Below are 26,524 nucleotides of genomic sequence, written 5' to 3' on the forward strand. Positions count from 1 at the left end.
TTATTAAGTGATAGGAGGAAAGCATTATTCAGTTGAGCTAGGCAGTCTGCCATAAATAAAAGATCTAGTTTGTGTGCATTATTTTTGTTAGAGAATGTCCAGTAACCTTTATGTAGAAATGGACCTCAAATGGCAACTTCAAAGAAGCTGAGTGTAAAAGTATGATAATGCTATTTTTTGTATGCATAACGTTTTATTAATATGAAACATATTTTAAAAAATGAAACCACTATGAAAATGCTTAATTGTTAGGTACTAATTGTCAGGTCCTAAACTAAGGATCTGCTATTAGAAGCTGGGAATGGAAGACTTCGGGACTTTCTAACAGTCTAGTCCAGAGTACAGGGGCCTGAAAGGAGTTGGTAAGGCTGTATGCTAGTGGAAATGCCCCCGCTGGGCACTTACCTCAGCAGAAGGAAATATCTGCTGGCAGGTAGCTGCCACAGGGTCCCGGGACCCCCAAATGTTGTTCCACATCAGCACCCCTGCTCCCCTGTTGACAAAGCAGGGACATTCTGGAGGTATGGCCAGGGATGGAGCTGATGTTAGTCAGCTTGCACCCCAGTGCCTGGGACAGGGACTTACACCACCCTTTTGGGTAGCTCACTGAATCCAATGAGGGGCTTTTTGACAGCAGGGAGACTTTTTGGTTTTTTTTTCTCCCCACATTACTGAGAAGCCCTTTGGAGGCAGCAGGGCAGTGCCACAGCTGCACCATCACTGGCTGCCCCAGGGCTCTGAAATGGATTTCAGGCTAGCAGACGTATAAACCCAGAATTCCTACCTTACGGAAGCAAGAAGACACACAGCAAAGTATTTCTAGAGTTTAAGTTTTTGAGAGACAAAGGTTGCTTTATCAGATGCGTATCTGATGAAAAGAACTTTGACCTTAGAAGGCTTACACCTGAACATTTCTGTTGGTCTCTAAGGTGCTGCTGGAATCAAATCTAGCTGTTCTGCTGCAAATCAACACAGCTGCTGGCTAAGACAAGCATTTCTTACTAACAGAGATAGTTCAGACAGACTATTCAAAGCAATGAGTGGAGAAGTATACAGTGCAATTTGTGTATTTCTGACACCAGCTTGTGTCCTGGTTTGGATCACATAAGTCAGATTTTAGTTACAAATTAACATTACATATATGCTCTTGCTGGAAACAATCTAGTCAAAGAAGAAGGATTTGTAAATAACTCATGAGTTATATATTCATGAGCAAGAAACTTGTACAGTGCTGTCTGTTGACCAGCATCTATTTGTATTTACTGAAGTGTTTCAGTGGAAAGTCCTCATCTCTTTAACTATCTAAAATAATAGTTTAAAGACAATAAACAGTATACTTTCCCAAATACACCTTTGATCAATGAACTCAGGAAAGCATTCTAGTTGCTTCACAAAGAGCCTTTGTAAGAACATATAGAATTTCTCTCTTTAGCAAATAGTATCCTCCACAAAGTAAACATTGATTATACAGACAATAGGATTATGTGTGCTAACTCCAACTTGCACATCCTGTAACTCTTTTCTCGACAGGCTTTTGCTAGCTTTTAGGTCAAACTAAGGTCAACTAAATCAGGAGATCATAGGCCTTTAATAAAATGTAGTCATGAATCTAAAAGGAAATCAAATTCAGATCTAAACTTCACAGCTGCTTAATCTACTATAACCTATGAACAGAATCTTGCATAGGGAAGATGTAGACTCAATCAGAATAGAAATATAATTTAGGTATATGATCTGTGAAAGTTTCCCTTCCTGTATCACAGAGAACCATGAGTTTTTCATGTGAGTATTTGTAGTAATGTGGCTTAGATAGGAAATCATATAAATCTGCTTATGCCCTTTCTATAGCCATTTTTATTTCCTTGCCCTTTACGTTAACAATTTTTGTCTAGTAAAATACTTTTAAGGCAACTAAAAAATAAATTCAATTTAACTCTGGAATTAAATGAAGATCTGTGCACACAGGATCAAGAAAATGCCAGGTGATCATATGGCTGCATTGTTATGGTTACCAAATGCCAGTTCAAGGTTATCATAACATTGTTTCACATAATATTATTTTATGGTACAATGAATAGTAATAATGAAAGCTCAGTGTACTGGCACAGTGAAGAAACACTATGAATGGATAATTTAGCTGAGGTAGCAAAAACACCAGAAACTCTTAACAACTGGAATTTTCTGAATTTAAGTGTATGAGACAAGGTACTCATAACCTTTGCATTTAAATAATGTCCATAATAGAAAAGGGGAAATCTGTAAACTCCATATGGTTACTTAATGAAGCGTATAAATTATATCTATTAATGACGCTTATGATTTTTGCCTATATCTGAAAATGAGATATCTGCCTGGAGGCAGGGGTGAACCACCGAGTTTTATGGAGCTTGTTGATTCTTAAGTTTTGAACAAAAGGGTCGAGTAATGAGCTGTGTTGTTTGTGGAACAGTTAGTACCTGCTCCCAACAGTCATTGAATTATTCAGGTATCATTGCCAGCAAACTTTCTGCACAATCCTTGTCAACAACTATGTGCATCTTCCAAAGTGCATCTTTCCTTATGTTCATATTTATTTACCTTCTGCTGTTAGTTAAAGACTCACAGAACTATTCTTACTGGCCTCCTGGAGCTGTAATCTTCTAAACCAAGAGTTAAGTAGCTTGCAGAAATTTCTAATAGCTCTAATCTAAGGCTATTAACTTCTTGAGTTTAAGTATATTGCTACTTCAGTAAATGTGCCTCTGTAAGGAGGTTAGTCTTCTACTTGATCCAAGGTACACTTTTAATATAACAGCTCAATGCCAACTATGTTTGTTCAGAAATAAGTCCTAATGATTTCAGTGGGGCATGCTATCAGGTAATTGTGCTTTAGGAATACAGCCAACGAATATGTTAAGTAGCTGGTGAATCTCTTCAGCCTTACCTCTTTTAACCCTGTATAGATGAGGTTGTCCAACAGGAGCCATTCACCATTTACAAATGCTGGTTCCACTGAGTCCATTTCAAGTTTTTTACTTCCTACATTTGTAAACTGAATGGAGCCCTACACTAAAATAAAATATGAGTGGTAACTGTACCACTGATGTGACAGGTAGCAGCAGGAAAATGCCTGATCAAGAAAATAATGTCTCAAAATGAAAAGGACAACAATAATACTGTTCCTAGATACATGCATTTCTCTATCATATATCCAGGCTTGGTTCCTGTCATGCAGACTGCAACATCTGCACCATACAAAAATTCAAAACATGCAAACAAGTGTCAGACATAGTATGTCAAGCAATGCAGAAAATGGAATCACAGAAAATGAAAACAATGCTGTAAGATCATGATGGGATAGCATACACTGTGGCATAGACTTTAGTCTATTAGCTTTATAAAAATGCTCTCCCAAACAACTATTTGACATAGTTTGTAGAATTAAAGAAATGTGGAAGCCTTTCTTCTAGATATTGACACCTGAAACTGCAAATACAACCTTCTTTTCTCCATAAATTTTCTGGGGGAAAAAACAGAAAGCTCTGTCACTCAGAGTTTTCAAGCCAAGAACTCCTATCGCACCATCTGTAGCTAACTGATCAGCATTCTTACTCGGTTTCAGGATAAACAAGCTGAGGTTGTGATTTACTGTACAGACAAATTGAGTGCTTTAAAAAATCTTGGTCTCTGCTGCAGTTCTGTGCTTGAAACTTAGCTATTGTTGGGTTATAGTTGTTCATTTTCTTACAGGAGTAAGTTATTAAACTGATGCCAAATGAGATCCTTAGTATTCAAGTCACAGTTAGAACGTGTTAAAATGATTTACCAATTGAGCACAAAACTAAATCATTAGCTCAAGGTGTCTAATGATGCCATCTAACAAGTGTGCAAGATCAACAACTGCATGCAAGCATTCATTTTCTTTAGAATGATTTTTCTGATGTTCAAAAAGCTCTTAAACTTTTGTCATTCTGCAAACTATGTAAAGCATATGGAATGGTTCAAGATTTTTATGAAGTCAGAAGAGTTACATGATGATGGAATAGGTCAGGAAGGACAGAGGCGTATTGAGGGAAAATGGTGCTTGAGGACAACACCTGCTCTGGATGCCCCCCGCCCCTGTGCTCTCAGGGGTGAGGTTCAAGGGTGGGGCTTGTGGCTGGGAGCAGCTTGGATGGGCACTGCAGCAGGAGGCCCGTTCCTGGGCCAGCCTGCTGCCACAGCTCCCATCCAAGTCACCGCCCCCCTGAGCCTCCAGCTTCCACCTTCCTGCAGCCCACCTCTTGCCATCCCCAGGCCCTTGGGAGGGCAGAAGCTGGCCTGCAGGGAGGCGGGGGGCAGGGTACCATGGCAGGTGGCCCAGGAGCCGGCTTGCCACAGTGCCCATCCAACCAGCCTCCACGCCCCACCCCAAGGACCTGGGAAGGGAAGGAGACAGGCGCTGCATAATAACAGGTTGTAAATAGAATTATTTTCTAAGTGAACACACACAGCAAGCAACAGTGGCTTGATCCTGAGCTGCCAACAGGTAGGGGATCATTTCTCAGCAACTTTACATCTTCAGAGAAAAAAACCACACCCCTCCCTTGTGAATAAGATTCCTGTGGGGTCACATCAACTAGCAAAATGTTTGTGCTCACTTACCTCTGGGCCTAAATGCCTTATATATGTATCCTATCCTGTCAAAAATATTTTTTCAGCAATAAGAGTTCTTCAGGACTATTGTGAAACAGTATCCTGTTCTCTCTGTCTTTTTCTTTGCTTTGTTTATAATCTGGTATAACATGATTTTTACTCTTCCATTATTTAACCTCTCTCTCTCTCTCTTTCATCTTTATTCCAACATAATTTTACTTCACTGGTTTCAGGCTTTTAAAATCATGACTCTTCAGCCTTGCTAACTATTCATTCTGTTTTAGTCAATTGCATGGGAAGATTTATGTCAGGATTCACACCTTTTAACCTCAACTCTTTCCTTTTTCCTTTATATGGAGAATTTACATTTGAAAGACTTGTGACACTAGTCTTTGTACTTGAAAGACTTGAAAGACATTTCACATGAACCCCTAGTGCTGATTGGAGGGGGCATGGTAAATTATTGATAGCGCGCCACTCCCTTTTGCCCCTCTGTGGCTTTGGGGCTGCCACAAAGTAGTAACAAGTGATATCTGTGCACTTACAGATGCACTTTAAAAAATGGCAGTTCCAGCAACCCAGATGCAATGAGGAAAATTAAGAACAGCCAGAGGAAAAGAAAATGACTGGGTGGCTGTATCAGTAACCTAGAGTGGGGGGCAGAAAATGACTCAGTTACACAGGTTGAGGAGAGAGTTTAAAATGGGGACATTGGGGAGAAATTAAACACAGTTTTACAAGCTGAGGGTTAAATGGGGAATTGTAAGTGTGGGCATTGGGGAGAAAGCAACAACAAAAGGGAAGAAAGTAAGGAATAGTTAGGTGAATGGAATTTTCTCTCCCCCCATTCCCATCCAGTCCACACATATAAGTTTTCTTTGTCTTATTTATATATTATTTTACTATGTGTAATGAAAGTAGTAATGTTAGTATTTTGTATCTGAAATAAGCAGGGATGTTGTAACACCTTAAAGATAATACATTCCATCTTCAATAGCATTCCATTCTGAATAGACTGTATCTTTTTATATAACTTTGTATATATGACTGTCTAATAAAAGCTTGTGCTAGAATAAAAATATGTTTCTCTGAAATGTTTTGTCTCTGGAAAACCAGAACAATCCTTACTAAAACTCTCTACTGTTTTCTTCCTAATATTTTGTGTGTATTTCAATATAGAACAACCAACACAACCTACAATTGTAAATCAAGCAGCGTTTTTGGAAACAGAACAGATAAAAATGGTAAATCAGCATTTTCACTGTTGATATTTCTAAAAGCTGATTGATCTGTTTGACAGTTTCCCACCTGAATCTGATGTAGTGCAACTTGTGAATGGGTGTGGGTGGGGGCCGAATTGGGTGAGGCAGTATGCAGAAAATGCTAGAGAGATTGCATTAAATACTCTGAAGACAAAAGTGCATAGTATGATGTACTTTAGCCTTTTAATAAATGGATCTTCAGGGTCAAGTGTTGACTAGGGCCATTGTACTGGTGAGGGGATGGCAGTTGATTTACCACGTGTTTCACTCAGTCAAAACTGGGCTGAGAAAGGCAGCATTTTTTCCTGAGGGAGCTTATATGAATTAGGGGCTGGTTTTGGTTAGTAAATAGCACAGAGGGAAAGAGTAAACCAACCTTTCCTGCACTGTGATTCTAATCCACACCATGTCCCCCTCCCACTCCAGTAATCCTTACTGCTGTTCTAAACCCGGTTTTTCTGAAAGCCGGTGTAATTAGTCAAATCAGGGAAAGTCACACTGGTGAGTGACCCTTGAAATAATCAGTGGAGACTCTGTTCTTCAGTCCTGCTTTCATTTTTGATTTAGTACTTTAGTACGAAACCAGTTAGGGAGGAAACACACTGTCATTTAGATATGTCTGATGCATAAGTTATAAATGTAAAAAAAATTGAAGAAACTCTGTAATGTTTTTGCCTTTTTTCCCCTAGTTGGGGGAATGTATTTCAAAAGAAGGGTATCCAGAGGGAAACATAACATGGTACAAGAATGGCATGGTTTTAAAGCCTGTTGAAGGAGGTAAGTTTCAAATATGATGTGTGCATTCTCCTGAGGGGTGTGTGCATTTGTATGCCTTCACAAATCTGTTCCAGCTAATCCGGTTGGGTTATTTTTAGTAGTTTGTTGAAGTGTTCATAAGATAGGCACCTTAATCTTTTTAAAAACAATTGTATAATTGGCATACCAAATCTTGTTGCTGATTTCAGATTTCACAAGAACACACATATCGTAAGTGTGCAAATGACAGACTCAATAAACAAAAACAATAAGCAGTTACAGATGACACTAAAACCATGCATTTTCCCCCAAAAGCTGTTGTCATAAATGAACAAACAAATGTGGATAAAGCAAATGGACTGTACATTATGATATCTTCTCTGGAATATATGCCAACAAAGGAAGACAAAAATTCATATTTCACCTGTACAATGACATATCATGGACCAACAGGACGAGAAACAATACGGTCAGAACCTGCAGTCTTCGATATTCACTGTAAGTGTATTCATACTTGTCTATGCAATGTTGCAAGCTTAGCATTTCAGGAGTCTTTTACTATCCAGACAAAGACGAAGTGGCTCAGTAGGGAAAGCATCTGTTTGACCTGCAGAAAGTCCCAGGTTCAATCTTCAGCATCTCCAGTTAAAAGGAACAAGAAACAAAAGACAAGTCCCTGTCTGAGACCTTAGGGAGCTCTGGATAAACACTAGACTTTGATGGAGTAGTGGTCTTATTCAGTGTAAAGTAGTTTCATGTGTTCATGTGTGCTCAGTGATAGCATGTCACATATCAGGGATAAATATTGGTGATTAGCAGATGAGGTTACTTAGGTTATTTAGGGAATACCTGAGGATAGCAATGAACTTTTAATTTTTTTTTAACTTTTAAAAAGAAATCATTAGAGAAAAGTTCTGTACATACCAGAGTTGAACATAAAAATACAAAATGACATAACTTTTGCATTTGTTTGTTTCCAGATCAGCTCAGTTCATTGTTCATCTTTCCCATGCCTTAAAACCATCAATTTAATCAGTTGATAAGACTCTGAATTTTTTGGTGCCTTTCTTGGGTGTGGGAGCTGGTTCCCTTTTACCTCTAAAGCACATTTCAAGTAGCTGTGGTGAGATGAAAACTATGGAACATAGATTATTATGAGACTTTAGTACATATTTGAATGGGAAAACCTTGAAAGTAAAGGAAAAATCACATTTGAAAATGGCCTTCATTTACATCAAAAGAAGATTGCCAATAATTTTTAGCTCATATATTGTACATATGACGTAGCATACCTTGATTCTAGTAAAGCTTTCGACAAGGTACCCCATAATATTCTTGCTCGTAAACTATTGAAATGTGTGTGTTGCCAGCAGGCAGGGGCTTGGCGGGGCTGACCTAGCAGGGCAAAGCAGGCAGCAAGCACAAGCGTGGTCAAGTCACAGTCCAATGGGTCAAAGCAGGCGGCAGGCAAGGCATAGTCAGGTCACAGTCCAATAGAACCAAGGAGAACCAAGGAGCAGGCTAGGAAACAACAAAGAACCAGGCACACAGTGGCGACAGTTAACACACTTGTTGCACCCAGGCAGAAGCAAGCTCACAGCAAGGCATATGTAGAGAGCCTTGTTCAGGGGGCTGGGATTCTGTGAGGAGTTAGCCCTCATCAGATGCAGAGACTTCTAATCTCCCATACCTTGCTGCCAAACAAGCACTCCTCCTGTGCTTCTTCAAGAGCAGACTTTGCTTCTGCCTCCTGTGCACTGGCTCATCACTGGGTTCCCTAGGAGGTTCTGCAGGCTTCTCCACCTGTATGTCATCAGACGGGGAAGGATCGGGCATTGGCTCTGCTGCCTGGTCTTCCCCAGGAACAGCCAACTCTGGCTGCACTGTGTACTCCGGTTCTGCCTCAGAATTCTCTGTGTTCTGGTAAGTACCCAGGGGCTAGCTCATGACAATGTGGACTAGACAGTGCTACTCTTAGATGGATTTGTAATTGGTTGACTGACCAAACTCAAAGGGTGCTCATCAATGGCTCATCTTCAACCTGGAAAGAAGTGACTAGTGGGGTCCCACAGGGTTGTGCCCTGGGCCCAGTGCTAGTCAATATTTTTATCAATGACTTGGATGATGAAATAGAGGGCACGCTAATCAAATTTGCAGATTACACCAAAATAGAAGGGGTAGCTAATACCCCAGAGGACAGAGTCAGAATTCAAAATGACCTGGACAGATTAGAGAGCTGGGTCAAAACAAACAAAATGAATTTCAAGAGAAATAAATGTAAGATACTACACTTTGGCAGAAAAAAATGAAATGCACAGATATAGGATGGGTGACACTTGGCTTGACAACACTACATGTTAAAGAGATCTGGGAGTCTTAGTAGACCACAAACTGAACATGAGTCAGCAGCGTGATGCGGCGGCCAAGAAAGCCAATGCAATTCTTGGCTGTATCAATAGGAGTATTGTGTCTAGATTGAGGGATGTAATTGTACCTTTCTATTCTGCATTGGTTAGACCTCACCTGGAATATTGTGTACAGTTCTGGGCACTGCAGTTCAAGCTGGAATATGTCCAGAGAAGGGCAATCAAAATGGTAAAAGGTCTGGAATCAATGCCCTACGAGGAGAGAGGGAACTGGGTATGTTTAGTTTGGTGAAGAGAAGGTTAAGGGGGACATGATAGCCATTATTAGATATTTGAAGGGATGTCATGGTGAGGGAGCAATCTTGTTTTCTGCTGTTCCAGAGACTAGGAACAGGAGTAATGCATTCAAGGTGAACGAAAAGAGATTCCACCTAAACATCAGGAAAAACTTCCTGACAGTAAGGGCTGTTCGACAGCGGAAAGCACTACCTTGGAGTGTGGTGGAGTCTCCTTCTTTGGAAGTTTTTAAAGAGAGGCTGGATGGCCATCTGTCAGGAGTGCTTTGATTATGTGTTCCTGCATTTCAGGGGGTTGGACTTGATGGCCCTTGGGGTCTCTTCCATCTCTATGATTCTATGGTAAAAAAATCAACTCTAAATGATTTACTGTGCAATTCAAAGGGGTGGGGGCTGAACCCTCACTGAAAGTGGTGGAAAATCCGTACCACCGGCACCCGTACCACCAGCACCATGTAGAGTGATATGGATGCTGGCATTGAGGGATTTACCCTGGAGGCCAGCTGCCGAAGTACCCACATTCAGAGGTTGGGCTAAGTGGTAGTTGGCCACTGCCACAAATGCTTGCCTTGGTATTTCAGGGCAGGGAAGTATTCCAGGGGCATTTCTGGAGGTGGAGCTGACTGGTTGGCTCCTGTGCACTTTCAGACCAGAAATGCTCTCTCCCAGCAGCGCAGACTTATGCCACCAAAAAAGGTGGCATAAGTCATTTTACACTATGACCAACCCCAGAGGAAAAAGGCATCCATAACATCCTCAGATGCTACTTATTTCCGGCTGTTTTTGGATTGGGCTGCCCTAGTACTAACAGTTATCAGGAAAATTCCTATAAATTTTTGCTAATTTATATGGAGAGATGTACCATTGATGTAACATTTTTAAGAAACTCTGTTTAAATTATGAAGACACCATAAACTTGAATTATACATTAGCGTGCAGTAATTATATATTAATGTGCATTAATATGCACACAAATCATACAATAGTGTGCACTTCCTTGTTTAACTGGGAATAACTCCTAAACCCTCCCAATTAATTTGAAAGTTTTCTTTATTTACCAAATCTATATTGCAAAAAACACTCAGTATGTTTTTCAACTAAATGGACTGTGATTGCCCTTAGATAATTTTTCTAGATTTTTTACCAAGAAATTCTAAACTTGTAGATATTCAAATGACCTAATCCTTCGATTACTTAAATAAGCAACTGTGTTGAAGTTAATTACTATGTTGTTAAATTAAATATATCAAGATCACAGGATTAAATTAAATATATCAAGATCACAGGATTATTAATTGTTTTGTGATTGAATCTGGAAATTCGGTATTGTATCTGATTAACTCACTACTGAAGGTATTGGGGAAATGTTGGGAGCCAAATTCTAAATAGAAATCAAATTATTGATTGCAAAATTATCCTCGTATACACTCAGCTCCAAGGAAATATTTTCAGTGGTATTTTCACACAAAAAAATATTGTTCAGTGACAATAAGCTGTTTAATTTTTAATCCATTTTGCTAACCATGTCAACCTTGCTGTGCCATAGTATAACTCATCATACTTAGGTCGGTTTGGTTTCAGCTGAGCAACCTTCAATTTCAATGTTGGTTTTTTTGGCAGTCTGATAAATCTATTTATGCCATTCTGCCAATCCTTTACAGTTTTATTAGTTATCATAATAGGGATATTAAATAGTAAATGTTTTGTTTCAGGAAATATTTTCATTTTCAGTTCACTTAAATGGCAAAGTAATTTATTTATTTATTTATTTCAATTTATATCCCAACCTATCACTGCAGGGATCAGGGTGAGTCATAGCATAAAATTATATACAATCCAATGAGAGTTTATAAGAGTTCCAAAGGTAAAGCTACTTTTCATTTCAGCTAGTCTCGAAATTATTTCTACAGTGATCAGGATGATTTTTCCCAAGCTTAACAGCTCGATCAGTATATAGCTTTTATCTGATCTCATCTCATATGGCCAAATGTGTGACCGTTCTTGGTGTAAGCCAGTGGACATGGGAATTCTAGACAGGGATCGAACCAACTCACCTATGGGCTTAGGACCATGTGAGAGCCTAAATACTAGCTTAAATGACAATACATACTTCTGTTTTCATTGTATGTTTATGTGATCCTCAACTCACTAAGGGAAGTTTAGCTTTTCTGTTTATTTAAATAAAATCTTTTGTTGTTGTGCTATAAAGCGATACGTACTTTGGTGCTGATTATTCCAGAGGTATGCAGAGGAAAAGGGGGAATAATTCCTGAGGAGATAGCTCCTTCATTTTGGGGGCCTGTGAAAGGGGAATTACCTTCCCCCTTTTGGCATCCTACATTCTGTTTCTCTTAATCTTCTAACATGGCTAAGCTCAAATAGACTTTCCCTGTCTCCCAGACACTTATAGACAAAACCTTCTAACTTATATTAAAATCAAAGTAGACTTGCATTTCAGCTTGCCATCTTTCTCTTACTTCCTGCAAAACATTATCAAGCTTCTAGCTTTCAGATAAATGTCTTTAGGGCAAAATTGAGGGAGATGGCATCATCAATGTTATAAGTTGTTTTTATAATTCCTTAAAGAAGATATTTGTATGACAATTAGGAGAAATACTACCAATAGTTATTGAATAATTACTGATGAAGTCTTCTAAAAGCAGATTCCTCCTGTTTTTATCTGATAGTGAGCCTGTAATTATCTCTTTTGAGTTTTTAACAGATATAGCAACTTCTTTTGTTCTTTTGTCATCAGCTTCTGCATATAGAATACAAAGCCTTGGGTTTTCAATCAAGTTGATTTGAGAAAATCTAATATGAATTCATTGAAGAATATACACACACACTCCTCTAATCCCAAGAACTGCTTTGGAAGTGATCTGACATTTTCATTTATCTTAATATTAAAGGATAAATCCCTTGCTCCTTTTAATGTTCCCTAATGATTAAAATTAACTAGACGGAAGGTACTTTCATAGTGAATTTTGGTGAGTTTCATTATTCCTGTAACTTTTCTGATACAGGAAAAATTCTTCTGAATTAACAGCCTATTTTATCCCACACCAACATGTGTCTAAGTACTCATGTTTACATACACATATAGAAAAGTAAATTTATACAATCCTCAAGTTACAGTGCTTGTTCAGGATTTCCATGTAATAACTTTAAAGTAGAACATTGTTTCTATTGATCTTCAGAATTCATCATTTATACTTTATTAATGAGTATAGCAGAGAAGTTTTAGCAGAAACAGGTGAAAAATGCAAGACAAGGATGCCAGTAAATTTATTTGCTAGATCAATTAAAAGATCTTTGATGGTGCATGTCCATTGATCTTAATTCTGGTTAGGCTGATACTGGTATGGACAGGACCATGAAGGTATTGAACAGGTAGCTGAGCTTGGAGCAGTAGCAACAGTATGAGATAAGATGAAAAGAAATTCATGATGAGTTCTAAGAATTAAAGCCTGTGTGTTTATTCTAATAACTGCACAGTTGCATTGTAACTACAGTACAAATTGCTGTTTAAACATATACAACTGTATTTTAATATAGGTTTTTTCTTTTTATTAATATATGACTTATTGATTTCTAAAACTATAACAAAACCAGTGATAATATATTGTATGATATGTCAAGTAGTAATGATGGAAAATCTTAATTTAAAATATGTACATTTACATACATTTAAAGATACTGAGAAGTAAAAGAGGTATAGCTAGATTAACACATACCAAAGTATAAATTGTAAGAGTACAGGGTTTTTTTTACAAAAAAATCCTTTATTCAAACTGCTGTTCTGTAATGCTGTATAGTTCCTTTATCATGTTATGAGTTCATAATAACTTCAGGCTCACTTGAGCCCTCGTATAATTACTTTCATGGTACAACACACAGACCTCATTAAACAACTGTGACATACTAGGGAATGGAAGTAGCTCAGTGGCTTGCCTAGGAAGTTTATGAAGCATGTTGAAGAAAGACGAATAAAATTTTCTCAAGTCAATGTTTGAAGCATCAAGGAACAAGAAGATATAAAGGAGAAAGGACCAGTAAAAATTGCCAGGGAAAAATGAGTTGTTTATGTGCTTTAAATGGATTAACTGCTACCTCCAAGAGCACTGGGGTGTCCTTTAAGGAATCATCTGCAGCCTCATTTGTTAAGACCATAGCTTATTTTATTTTTCATAGTTTCAGATTCTGCTATTGAAACAAAAGGGCACTGACATCAGTAAAATTATACATGTTATATGAAAAAAGGGGCTGCTGATATTTCAGTATGTCATGGAAGCTCTTCATAATTCAAAATGAAGATTTCAAGACTCTTTTAATGCGGAAGCAAGAAATAATGTAGTGGTCAATTGTTAAGGACAATATTTTATGCAGTGAAAAAATGGTTTCAACTTTTTTTGACAATATACCACAATCTTTTGGATAGATTGACATCGTTAAGGGATGTACTCCACCCTCAAAAGCTCTTGGATATTGGGGGCAGAGACCCAGCAACTCTATAAAAAGGCAGCATATAAATTTTATAGAGTACTAAATATTGTAAAGTTTATTGTGTTCTCTCTTAGTTGGGTTTTTTTAGCTACCTAGAGTTCTTAGACAAGGGCTACATACTTCATAAATGTTAATAACTATCTCAACTTCGCTTAACTCTGGGGTTACTTTGAATCTCCCTTTTCACTAATAAAAGGTGCTGTTTCACAGTGAATTACAACTGAAGAAAGTAAGACAAAGTTTTCTGTGTTCCTATAAATTGGCGCAAAGGCTCCATCTAGGGTTGCCAGCTCTGGGTCGGGAAATTTCTGTATATTTGGAGGTGGAACCCGTGAAGGAAGGGATTTGTGGAATCAGTGGACTCCAGCAAGGTATAATTTAAAACAGTCCATCTTCCAAAGTAGCCATTTTCCCCCAGAAGAACTGATTTCAGTATCTGGAGATCAGTAGTAACTTTGGGATATCCCCGGGCCTCACCTGGAGGCTGGCAACCACATAGGCTGGGATATGTGTGTGTGTGTGCGTGTGTGTGTGTGTGTCCCCTATGTGATTGTGTGTGTGCCCAGGGGTGCCCTCTGACTGTGTATACTTGAATCCACTGATGGAGGCAGACTGACTTTTTCTGCAGACTCGAGATGCCCTGGATCTACAGAAAAATCTGAAAGTAAAAAAAGAAACAAAATAGTTTAAATCCCACAAAACTAAAGAAAATATTATCTGAACATGGGCAGAGAACAACCTGCCTTTGCTGTCAAGTAGAGTTGCTGCCTTGCAGCAGACTCACCAATTGAGGCTGGGCTTCGGGGGAGGCTTGCAGGCTCGCCAGCTGACATCAAGACTTGTGGGAGGGGTGACCTTGGCAGACTCAGTAATGGGAGGGAGGGATTCCTCCCACATATTTCATGGGCCCTCATTTTTGTGTGTATGTATGTAGTGGGCACATACTTTATACACACACACACTAAGCTATGAAATTCAGGATAAATATATAGAATTGCTACACATGAGTTTGTTTGGTGATCGTTATTGAAAATGAACATTCAGATCAGAAGCACTTCAAAAGTTCTTTTGTTAATGTTTGACTTTTAAATATTTTTAACTGGGGCTTTGTGGTGAAGAGTAGTAAGCTGCAGTATAGTAAAGCTATTTTTGCAAGGATATTCAAGAGCCAAAACAGATATGATTGAAAATTAAAAATTTCCACCAATCTGTAAATGGTTTATTGCTCTTTTATACAGCTGTGATTAGGCCATACAGGAAAGATAAAAGAGTAAAACCAGACTCTCTTCATTGTTAGTTGTTTTAAAGTGAAAAAAAGTTTGTGTTCTTTTAAAACATGAGTAAAACCCAGTTTCAAACAGCAAAATTGGACAGAGAATAAATAGTAAATTGAGGTAGTCAGTGATGGAGCTCAAGATTTCATTTATTTTCAGATGAAAACTGTTTGAGAGGGACAAAAGGAAGTTTGTGATCCTTCATAAACATAATTAAGCCGGTGGAGGGGAGGGGGCCATTCACACGGAAGTGTGCGAAGCCCCCCCCTCTTGCGAGAGGCCAAGGCCGCAGATCGCGGAGCCTCCCTTCTTTCTAGGTGTCCCCCTCACCTCGGCCCCTCCAGTATCCCAGTCTGGAGGGCTGCAGGAGACCGCCCCCATGCAGCCCTCCCGACCTCGAGGGGTTGGAGGGCAGCGTGAGCTGGGAAGCTCAGTGCAGCCCTCCAGACTGACGCTGGGAGGACAAAAGGTGAGTGGGGGGGGGATGGGAAAGCCAGCGTCTGTCAGCACGGGTGCCTGTTTTGCACCGCACACGCAGATAGGAAGGGCGCTTTCCAAAAACCTCCCTCGGGAAGGGAGGTGGAAATTGGCGCCTTCACGAATAGCAGCAGCGGCGCCTGTGCGAACAGCACCCCAGGGACCGGTGTTTTTCCATCCCTGGGCCGCTGTTTTTGGCCCCGTGCAGAAAGGGCCATACCCTCAGAAAAAAATGGAAAATAAAAAATCTACAACTACTTCATTAGTCCAGAAAACCACCTCTCACAAAGAAAAAGGTGCTTACTGCAGAGAAGTGCCTAAATAATAGTCTTTTCCTATGAGTTCTTCCTCTTGCGCCATAATGATACAAAATACATAAATATAATCAAAGCAGGCCTATGATTATTTGCTTCTCCAAAATATCTACTGCAGGAAAAGGTTTACAACTTCCTCCAACAGGCAGGTTGGAAGAAAGGCTCACTGGGGGACAGTACTTGGGCTGCCTAGTACACAGATCAGATCCCTCACACTTCTTGACAATTAATTTTGGCTATGGCCATAATATTTTCCAACAGTTATGCATGTTCAGTGTTTTGTCGGGGGACCCAGAGCAAGACCAGTCCCATCCTTGGGCAGCAATGCTTCTATAGCTGTGGTGCTACCCTAAGCAGGCAGTCTCCACTTAAGTTTGGGGGAATTAACTGGAGAGCAAGAGAGGGTAACTGGAATTGATAACCTGTGTATACCAGGATAATCCTAGATGAAAACTCTCAATTGGACAATTGCACAATTAAATCATTGTGTTTTTTTTAATTATTGTTATTGAGAACAAGGAATATATTTTAGACAAAATGCACAAACACACAAAGTGCGCAAGGGCTGACTTAAGAAAAAGGGTGGAAATTGTATAGGGTTTCAGGAATGGGTAGTAGTTATCAGCCTTGAAGTGACATCCAGTGAAATCAGTGCTGAAGAGGAAATCTACCACTGTACCCAGGGGCTGAGGAAAGAGGCCACACACAAGTAGGGGAATATGCATGGATCCGGAACACACCCACTATGAATGGCCAAAGGACCAAAGGGGGCTTGAGACAGTAGGAATTGACAACAGGAAACTCGAGACAAAGTATTGATTGTTTCCCAACAATAAGGTAAGAGAGGCTTGATGAGTCTTTAGGACCCAAGGGAACGTCAGGATTATTTTCTTGAATACCAATTGATTTCTGGGATGGGTGAAAATAAAATAATAAATAGTCTGCTTGGAGCACTGTTTATATCACCTTAGGGTGACACAGTTGAGCTGCACTGTCCATCCAGGCACACCTTAGGACCAGGGGAAAAGTTTAGCTCCCCACTGCCTTACTACTCAGGCTAGACCAACAAGATGGATCCCAAAATTCTCTTAAGAGGCATCCATTTTGTGTGAAGAAGTGTCTTGCTCTTGTGCTAGCCTTCGGTTCTCATGCCTTTATGGCACCCTTTAGCAGGAGGAGGGATCCAACTGCTTAAAGTGGGGTCATTTTTTTCCTTTCTGAAGTCTATCAAGCCAGCCCATTTTTGATATCTCTGCTTAGTAGCACTCAGTTTTTACAGAGGAATCTTTCCATGGCAAATGTGGGTGATTAACCCTAGCTAGTCAACCCCTGAAAAGCACACCTGTCATTAGTAACCAGGTAGTTTCTGGGAGCAAAGATGAAAATTCCCTTTGGTATTGCAAACATCTTATAGCCTCTAAAATAATATCTCTGCATCCAGTTTCATGCTCTTCTAAGTGCATGGACATTCTGTTTTTTTTACATTTTGGAACAGAACTCAGGATAGATAATTGACTCAAAAAGTGTGTCCTGTTTTTAAAAAATGAATGGATATCATAGCTTCCCTCTTTGCTTCCCAAAACCCCCTGATTCAAGTTGTGTTCTCACATGCAATTTACCTTTTATAAACTGATTTATCACAGGTGTCTTGGTTGTCAGTAGTGCTAGAAAGTTGCTAGTTGGGGAAGAAGTTACTACTTGCACAATTGTGTATAGGGATTTTTTAAATTTGTGAATGTTTATGTCCCTTTGACAGGAAGGCTAGATTTTGCAGGTTTATAATCCAATTTCAGTTGTCATTGTTAAGATTAGTCTAAGAAAACTGTGCAATTTACTTCAGTTGAAAAGAACATTCTCTGTGGATGCTCTGCAATTAACTTCGTGACCAAAAAGGAAGAATCATAGAATTTGTTGATGAAGGTTAACCAAATACAATATTTCAGTTTACTGTAGGTTTTAGTCCCATATCTTTTAGGCAGTTGTTCGGGTTTAACAATGGTCCCTCTATTCATTTTTAATTGATCCACAGTTTTGCTGTATCAATTATTCCTCATAATTATTATGGATCACCATGTAGTTTTGTACACTTTGTATGACTGTGCAATAAGATTTTTATAATAATATTTATAATAATCCATATGTCTGTGGTTATGATATATATACATATGCATACCTATGCTGCACACCCTCTTCAGACACGCCAAGAGAAAATTGGTGGAAGAACAGATATGCAATTCCATTCTATACCTGATGAGTCTTGGTTCAGAGCAACATATTTGGGATAGAAATTTGGGAGCCTCTTTTAACTATTAACCAACGATCTTGACATTCAGCAACAGGCTGCCTGGAATCCTTCATACAAGGATTTGTAACATGTACAACTGATGAGCAAAAGAATGCCATCACTGATTTTGACATCACTAGTCTCCTGTTTTGAAAGGTGATAAGGACTGTCTCTCTCAAACAGATGATTGGCACTATTAGCATTGCTTGAGCAAATTCATTGGAGGCTGGTGCCTAGGAGGAGATGTAGGGTTCTGCATTAGGATCACACAGGTTCTCTTATAGTGCTTTTTGGAGGGTGTTTTTTTTAGGGGGGTGGCTTATCCAAAAGATAAACTATGCACAGCCTCATGTCTCTCTCTTCATTGGCTTTTTATTACACATTTTAAATAAAAGCAACATGATTTGTTTGTGAGCTTTTTAAACGGCATTTGATTGGCTATTAGAGGAATTAAGATGCTTCGTACCTTTATCTAACTTTAATTTGTATATATTATGCTTAATAAGTGAATATATGTTTGTGTCACAGATCCTACAGAGAAGGTCAGAATTCAAGTAGTTTCACAAAGAAATACCATTAAAGAAGGTGATAACATCACCCTAAGATGTTTGGGAAATGGCAATCCTCCACCTGAGGAATTTTTATTTTATATTCCAGTGAGTATTGTCAGATGTTGGTAGTTCTTGCTGTCCTTTTATTTCTTCTTAATTTTTAAAACATAAAGAAAAATATAATTTTGTGTATATATTCAGACTCATACTGTAAAATAACAGTGTATTCCTTTATTTTTGCAAAAGCCGAAAGAGAGAAAGGAAAAAACAACCAGACTTTCCTTTTCTACTACAATAGCCCATTTGTCATGGTTGAAAGTATTTTCTTGAAATAGAATAAAAATTAACCTGTGTTGATTGGTCTTTAAGAAGCAAACACCATCATTTGACTGTTGAACCATTCTATGACGAGTTCACTGTTTTGAAGACTGTTGTTGGACTCTGTTACATTTTTATGGTCGTGTTGTTGTGATCATATAGCTCTTTCATTAGTCTTTTTAAGTTTGCTGATTTAAACTTCTGCATTTTATATTCACATACCTTTTTATTCAAAAGACCATTCATTTCAAAAATGAATCTCTGGGTGATTTTGAATTCTGAGCACATTTTCATGTTTGTCTCACTTAACATTGGAGCAATAAGATCACTGTGATTTACTTTGTATTAATACATTATGACATTTTATAAGAAAGCTGGATATGGAGAGACATGTACTTATAACAATCTTGAGGATCGTGGCAAATGTCCTGCCAGCAAAACCATTTCAAAACCAATGCTGAGGTATTTTATTTACTGAAATTAAAAATATGGTGCTTGGAATTCTAACCTTGAGGCATTTACACTAGCCTGATTTATATACATGAGAAGTAAGGCAGCTATATCTTGGTGGTATCTGACTGCAGTAAAAATTGTTTGTATAAATATAACCCAAGGAAATGTGTATATGTTTCTATCTTAGCAGACTTGTCAGTTTAATATGATTAATTTCCTTTAACAGGGAGAACTGGAACCTATAAAGAGTTCAAATATTTACATATTATCAGATGTAAGAAGAAATGCTTCAGGAGAATATGGATGTTCTCTGATTGATAAAAGCTTGTCTGATTCTACTTTAATTACAATACATTGTAAGTAAATTCATTATGTTGTTCAGGACTTTTATCTAGTGTGTTGGTTTAGAACATGTGTCAACTTGCTGTATACTTCTATGATTGTATCAGCTATACATGGGTTTTCCTACATGGACAAGAAAAGAAACACTCAATATGTGTTTTTCCATTTTTTCATATATGTGTATTATCATTCTGTCTAGCAATTCAGTTAAACATTGTTTCATTTCCCTTTTCACCTTTAGATTTTGCAGTATTTGTTAACTTCTATAATTCATGGATACTTTAAAATTTTGTACAGATAAAGTTTCGTTTGTTTTGTTCGGATTTAAAATGTCATTCAGTTTTTTTAGCTGCTGGGGTTTAGAAAATAGTCTAGGGAAATTTGTAGGGGAAAATCTATGGGCAAAAAAAAGAGATTTAAAAATTCAATAAAGTATAATGCCATAGAGTCCTCTGTCCAAAGCTACTATTTTATTTACATGAACTGATCTCGATCTCCAGGAGATTTCCAGATACCACTTGGAGGTTGACAATACTATAATTGTTGGCCTAACTTGCAATTTGTTGCTAATTCACCAGATTTGAATAAAATATTTTGGTCGTCATAATTCATCTAGTGCTTTACTATCTTTTTTTTAAAAAAAATAGGGGCCCATATGTAGGGTGACCATCCATCTTTATTTTCGCGGGACACTCACGCTTTTGCGTAGAGTGTCCCGCGTCCCGCTGGGCTTATGCCATTGTCCCGATTACGGCGGCGCTCCCCGATCAGAAACAGGGAAGCGCCCCAGAAGGCACTGCGGCAGCCGCAGTGTCTTCTGGGGCGCTTCCCTGTTTCTGACCGGGGAACGCCGTGCAAAAGGCTGCCTTTTGCTCCTGCGGTCGTGCGTGCGGGCTTCTGGGGCTTGCCGTTTGCCGCCCTGTGACATGGCACAGCCGCTTCCCCGTCCCGGGATGGAAAGGTGACCATCTGGTCACCTTACCCATATGCCAACTTGGTTAGTACTCACACCTCACTACAAGCCATTTATTAATAAGTTAAGTAGCACCAATTCCAATTCAAATCCTTGGGGAACCACTACTTGTTTTCCTTTATGAAAAGTGTTGGTTGGCCCTGTGTGGTTGGCAATGCATCCTGTTTTCCCAATTGCCTAATAGTGTACAAAGCGTACATGCACGTATGTGTTAATATGTACGTCTCGGGGAAAGCAATGGCAAACTACCCCACAAAAACGGCTTGCCTATGAAATCACTGCTTGCAGTGGTACCCCAGGGTCGGACACGACTGAAGGGGAAACTTTACCTTTTACGTCTCTTACCAGACATTTGGGTGTATATGCTGACATGCAGTGACAGCAAGCACAAGGCAGACATTTATGAATATTTAGAGAACTTCTCAGGCATGCAATAAAATGTGAACGTTGTAAATTATCCACCACCACCACTGGAAACAGTCTGGTGCAATATGAGCATACTCCAGGAGGTCCAAAAGGCTGAGGAAGTATTACAGAAGCCAAGTTAAGTGCTGTAAAAGTAATAAATGAGACAAGACTAGAAGCATCATTCATATAAGGTCAGTAGAAGCATACGTACTCCCAAAATTATCTTGACAGTGCTATCCTAAGTAGAGTTACATTCTTCTGAGTCCATTGACTTCAATAGACTTTGATGTGTAACTCTGCTTTGGACTGAGCTAAGTCTTTCATCACCTCCGTTTTTTAAATGCAAAGCTTACCCTTTCCTCTCACTTAGAACATGTTGAAGTTTCTTTCCTACAAAGTTTGACTCACATTTGATTTTTTTTGTTTACTTACTATCCTTTTTTGAAGTTTCACATTTCAATTGAAAAGTGTAAACTTTTAACATTCATTTGTTGTGTTTTTACTCAAACATTACTCATGTTTTTTATGGATTCCATAGCAATGTAGTAACATGCAGGACACTATCTTTGCATCTTTACTGTGACAGTTATATGTGTATAAAATAAGCGGATGTATTTCTTGTCTGCTAAAGTAAATGAAAATTATGAAATATGGCAGCTACAAAGCACTTTTTTGTACCCATCTTTTGTAGCACTGATATAAGTAAAAATAAATCTGTTATGAATTATTTCTCAAAATTATATTTCTCTTCACACATACACAAGGCAGTTTTTTCAGTGTGATATGAAAACAGGTCTATTTGGTCTTGTTTTTAAAATACAGAAATCACCAATCAAAATTATATTTAATGAAGCAATTGAAAAGAAAATATAGTGTAAGTGAGAACCCATATAAACTGTAAAGATAATCTACAAACTTTTTCAAAATTGTATGTATAAGAAACGTTTATTTTAAAATAGATATGTCTACCAAATTAAAAAACTGAACATTATGTGTGAAAGAAGGACACTGCTCCATCATGGAAAATGGTAAGCATCCAGTATTTTACCTGGAGGTGGTCTGAATTGAAAGATTGCTGCATACAGAATGTCAGGCTTTCATAATAATAAGCAGCCAAGAATTTAATGAGTTCCTGCTTCCTGTGATGCGTGTGACAGGATTCCCACCCGGATTATATTTTCTGAGTAACTTTTTTTTCAAGTGCACAGTTTTTTTTTCCTGCTTCAAAGACCTAAAGATTTGAGGAAACATAAAAAGAGAATTACCCTGAGGGAAAATTCTATCCTTAGGCTTCCTCACCTGCTACATTATGCAGAGAGAACTTCAAGAAAACTTGAGAGCATAAGTTCAGGCAGGCTCTATTCAGGTGAAGAAGCAACATTTACAGTTGTTCCTCAGCTGACTTATTTTATTTCTGTGAAGATTATTTAGTCATGGGTATGAAGTCATAAAGCTTTTTTGCCTTGTGATTTAGACTTTCTGATATGGGGAATGCATTGAAGGAAAAGAAACTGAATGGTGTTTGACAGGCAGCCATGTCCCAACTGTCTCCTGCTAAAATGTTTATATACTCTTATGGTTTGCCAAATATGCACTTACAAAGGTAGATAAGAGAAGTGTTTCTATGGCCACTGACAATAGAGAAATTAAACCCTTTATCAATTTTTCCACAGATATTACTAATAATACTGATTATTAACATAACACTTTTCAGGCACTCTCTTTGCTGTTGTATTTTTTATTTATAGCCCATTTTAGTCTCTGAAGCCAAGGCAAATTACATAAGGCACTACAATCAGTAAAATAGGGAGGCATCTAATAAATGAAATGAGACCTATAATGGCATATCAGTTATAATGTATTTGTCATAATGTATACAATGAGGCTGGCATGAGCTGGCTGCACAGCTGGCAGAGCAGGCTCCTCAGACGTGGTTGAAGCTCTTTAAACGCTTCTCATTTTTCATTCTCCTGGCTTCCGGGTTCATTTTCTGTGGAGGCCAGGGGACATTCCCCCATGGCCAGAGTAACGACTGCAGGGACGGAGGCCAGGAGGCGTGTCCCCTGGCCTCCACAGTGCGATGGAAGCCAGGAGGAGGTAAGGAGGCATTTGGGACCAGCGTGAGGAAAACGCCGCCTTCCACCCGCTGCCATTCACCTGTTTGAGTTGCTGAAGGGTTCCCTGAGTCATTAATAGATTTGTGGTAGTCATCGGTGCCTCATTTATGTGGTCCTTAGATGATTTCAGCAACCAGGGTGGATGAGAATCCAGAGAAAAAGTATTAGTTTTCACAGATCCCAATAGTATTAGTTTTCACGGGATCCTGTCAACAGCAATCATGGTGACTGGGTAAAAATCCTTCAGAGGATTATGGAATCCAGTTGGATCCATGAAGTACTAAGGGTAGAACATTTTAACTGGACCTTCTCTGTTTCAAGCTGTTGAAGTAACATTCATTTCTGGTTCTATTTAACCTGAACCTGAAAATTCCTGCTGCCTCTGAGCTCCCAACGCCAGCATTTAGCTCTGCCATGTTTGCTGTCTCCCAGCAGATCCAAAGTGGTAGCGGGTCCAAAGCAGCCCAAATCATGATGAAAAATGTTGGCCTATCCTTCTACTCTAATACAAGGTTGATAAAAGGATCAGGTGGTGTTAATCGGAACTGTCACACATGTCATTTTGTTTCAGCCAGGTTTCAATTATGCAAGCCACATCATTTCCTCTTTCTCCAGCAGTTTAGATAGGTTCAGTTTGCCCTTCACTGACCTGGTATTGAACAGTGTTAAAGAGGTGGAAGGAGTAGCAGCTCTTGCATAAGCATCTCTTGGGATGCTACAAATGAGCAGCAAGCAGCCTAGCTTAGTGGTGGCCATCTTTGAAAATTTCTATTCTCCTATCTGCCAGTTCCCATCTGCACTGAAACAATATACTCACTGACCATTCTGCACCAGGAACAAATGGCCAACAGAACCATTGAGAAACTCTGCCTACTTGACATACTGCTTTCCACAGAGAAACTGCAAAGCAGTACCAGGCTAAACTTCTAGATATATTAACGTTATAGTTGTCCAAGGGGTGTTGCTTAGTCCATTAGCAGCATCGTTACCAGTTATAAAACTGGTGTGTTTCTTATTCTCTGGTGCTGGTACAGCTCCTTTCAGTTACTGTGCACAATGTGGCTAGGCCCCAGGCTAAGAGCAACTTGACTAATGCCAAGAAGCTCATGCCTTTGATGAGGTTCTGGCTGTTTGAAGCTAGGGGTACTGCAGTCTTGTTCCAAATTGAGCCAGCAAAGGAATGATGTAGACAATGTCACATTCCTTTTCAGGAAATGGAGCTCTGTTTCTTTCAGATAAGATGTGAAATTCACAGGCTTAAGAAGTACTTTAGTACTGAAGATTTATTACTTTAGTCCTACAGAGTTTACATAGCTAAGGAATTTTTGTCTGTAAAATAATATTTGTCTGGTACTGTGACTATAGTTTCTAGGATGTTTCCACATAAAGAAAAGCAGACCAGTGCAACACAGTGGAACACTTTAGCTGTTTTGACAACTTGTAAAATTAATCCGCGGTACTAGCTGGTAGTAGAAACATTTAGTTTTTAACTTCTAGTTTCTTAAACTGTGAAATTATGACATTCATGTATTATTTTATCATAATGAATTATTAGGAAATATTTCATTGGACTAGAACTTTATCAGATGCATTTCATGTGTTTTATGTCTTTTCTTTAAAATATGTACTCTGCTGCAAATCACTGTTTTTTTAAAAAAAATAAAGTTATTTGGAAGGATATTGTCTGAAGTCTAAATTTAGCAGGACTATACCCCCTTCTATTCAGGAAGGGTTTAATCAGCAGGAGTTGCAGCTGCTTATAAAGGCTCCTTATTTATTTAGAGTATTTCTGTATGACCACCTTTCTGCTGACGTAGAAGTGGAACATTTTGTTTCCATTTGAAATACTTATAGTAAAAAAAATTAAACTATTATTTTTAAAAATTGTTAATTTTTGCCACTTATCTTATCTGAAAGAAACAGAGCTCCATTTCCTGAAAAGGAATGTGACATTGGTCGTTTCCCCACTTACCATCTGCTGCGCGCTTCTCTCGCCAAGTAGCATGGGGTCCCGTGGCACTCCCCACTACAGGGTACAGCAATGTAATGCAGTCCGCCTCTGATAAGCTGCCAAGGCCTTCATGCCCCCCCTCAGCGCTGCGAAAGGTGACATTCCTGGCGCCTCCTCAAACGGTCGGCGCTTCTTTTGATGACCCCCTGCGCAAGCTGCCGGGTCATGGGGAAGTCCCAGGAGTGCGCCAGAAATGACGCTGGGCTGGGCTTTTGGAGAGGTAGCATGCAGCAAAGGGCGCAGCTCGAATGGTAAGTGGGGAAACGTAACCATTAGTTCATATCAGGAGGGCTTTCCTAGATAAAATTCAGGAATCAGCAACCCTTATCAGTCTTCGTCAGCATGGCCAATTGGCCATGCTGGTAGGGGCTGATGGGAATTGTAGTTCCTGAACATCTGGAGAGCCGCAGGTTCCCTACCCCTGGTCTACATCATTCCTTTGCTGGCTCAATATGGCAAAAATTTGCCAGTTCTATGCCACTGCTAACAAAAAGGGGAGAGAGAGAGAGAGAGAGAGAGATTATTGCCAAATAAATATAATAAAATATATGTAAATGTGCTCTTTGGTAGAGCTTAGCAGAGCTGCATGGAATAATAGGTATATTGTCAAAGGCTTTCATGGCCGGATTCAACTGGTTCTGGTGGGTTTTCCAGGCTGTGTGGCTGGAAAATCTAGATCCACCAGATCCACCGGCCACACAGCCTGGAAAACCCATCAGAACCAACACAGTCAGAGTCTAGTTGCTATAACAATAGGAAAAATAAATACTAATCTATTAAAATGCAGTAGAGACGGTTATATATGTTTGGACTACCGTCATATCACTTAGCTGTCTCTCTGTCTGCCTGCTTGCTGCTTCTAGAGGATTTCTATGGAAGGAGAAGACGCTAACTCTGCAGACTTGGTCATACTACTGTCAGGCTCTCTAGCTAACTAGCCAATAGATATTCAGTATACTCTCTAAGTTAGCTGTGACATCATCAACTACTTAACATACAAACAGTTAACTCTTTCTTAGCTTACTTGTGTGACTAATACTTGCTAAATCACAACATAGATCGATCGATCATTTCTGGTTTATTTTGTGTATGCAGTGGTGTCCTTTAAAAGTTGTATGCCTCCTATTCCTCCTAATACTTCCTCACTTTTCATGTGGTCTTTCCCCCTTTTTAAAATAAATTATGTTCATTTGTGATGTGATCCA

The 26,524-nt window shown here is 39.0% G+C and overlaps 1 protein-coding gene across 4 annotated transcripts in view; it reads left to right on the top strand.

Moving 5' to 3' along the window:
* The window catches only part of ALCAM (activated leukocyte cell adhesion molecule), a 151,677-nt gene that overhangs the window by 101,601 nt on the left and 23,552 nt on the right, over positions 1-26,524 (top strand). For all 4 annotated transcript variants that reach the window (XM_048492401.1, XM_048492402.1, XM_048492404.1 and 1 more), the window contains exons 4-8: positions 5,794-5,858; positions 6,566-6,653; positions 6,948-7,130; positions 18,675-18,802; positions 19,695-19,824. In XM_048492401.1, coding sequence (XP_048348358.1) covers positions 5,794-5,858; positions 6,566-6,653; positions 6,948-7,130; positions 18,675-18,802; positions 19,695-19,824 — 594 coding nt within the window. The remainder of the gene's footprint in view (positions 1-5,793; positions 5,859-6,565; positions 6,654-6,947; positions 7,131-18,674; positions 18,803-19,694; positions 19,825-26,524) is intronic.

The sequence above is a fragment of the Sphaerodactylus townsendi genome, linkage group LG04 (genome assembly GCF_021028975.2).
Source record: "Sphaerodactylus townsendi isolate TG3544 linkage group LG04, MPM_Stown_v2.3, whole genome shotgun sequence".
In the NCBI taxonomy this organism is placed as follows: Eukaryota; Metazoa; Chordata; class Lepidosauria; order Squamata; family Sphaerodactylidae; genus Sphaerodactylus; species Sphaerodactylus townsendi.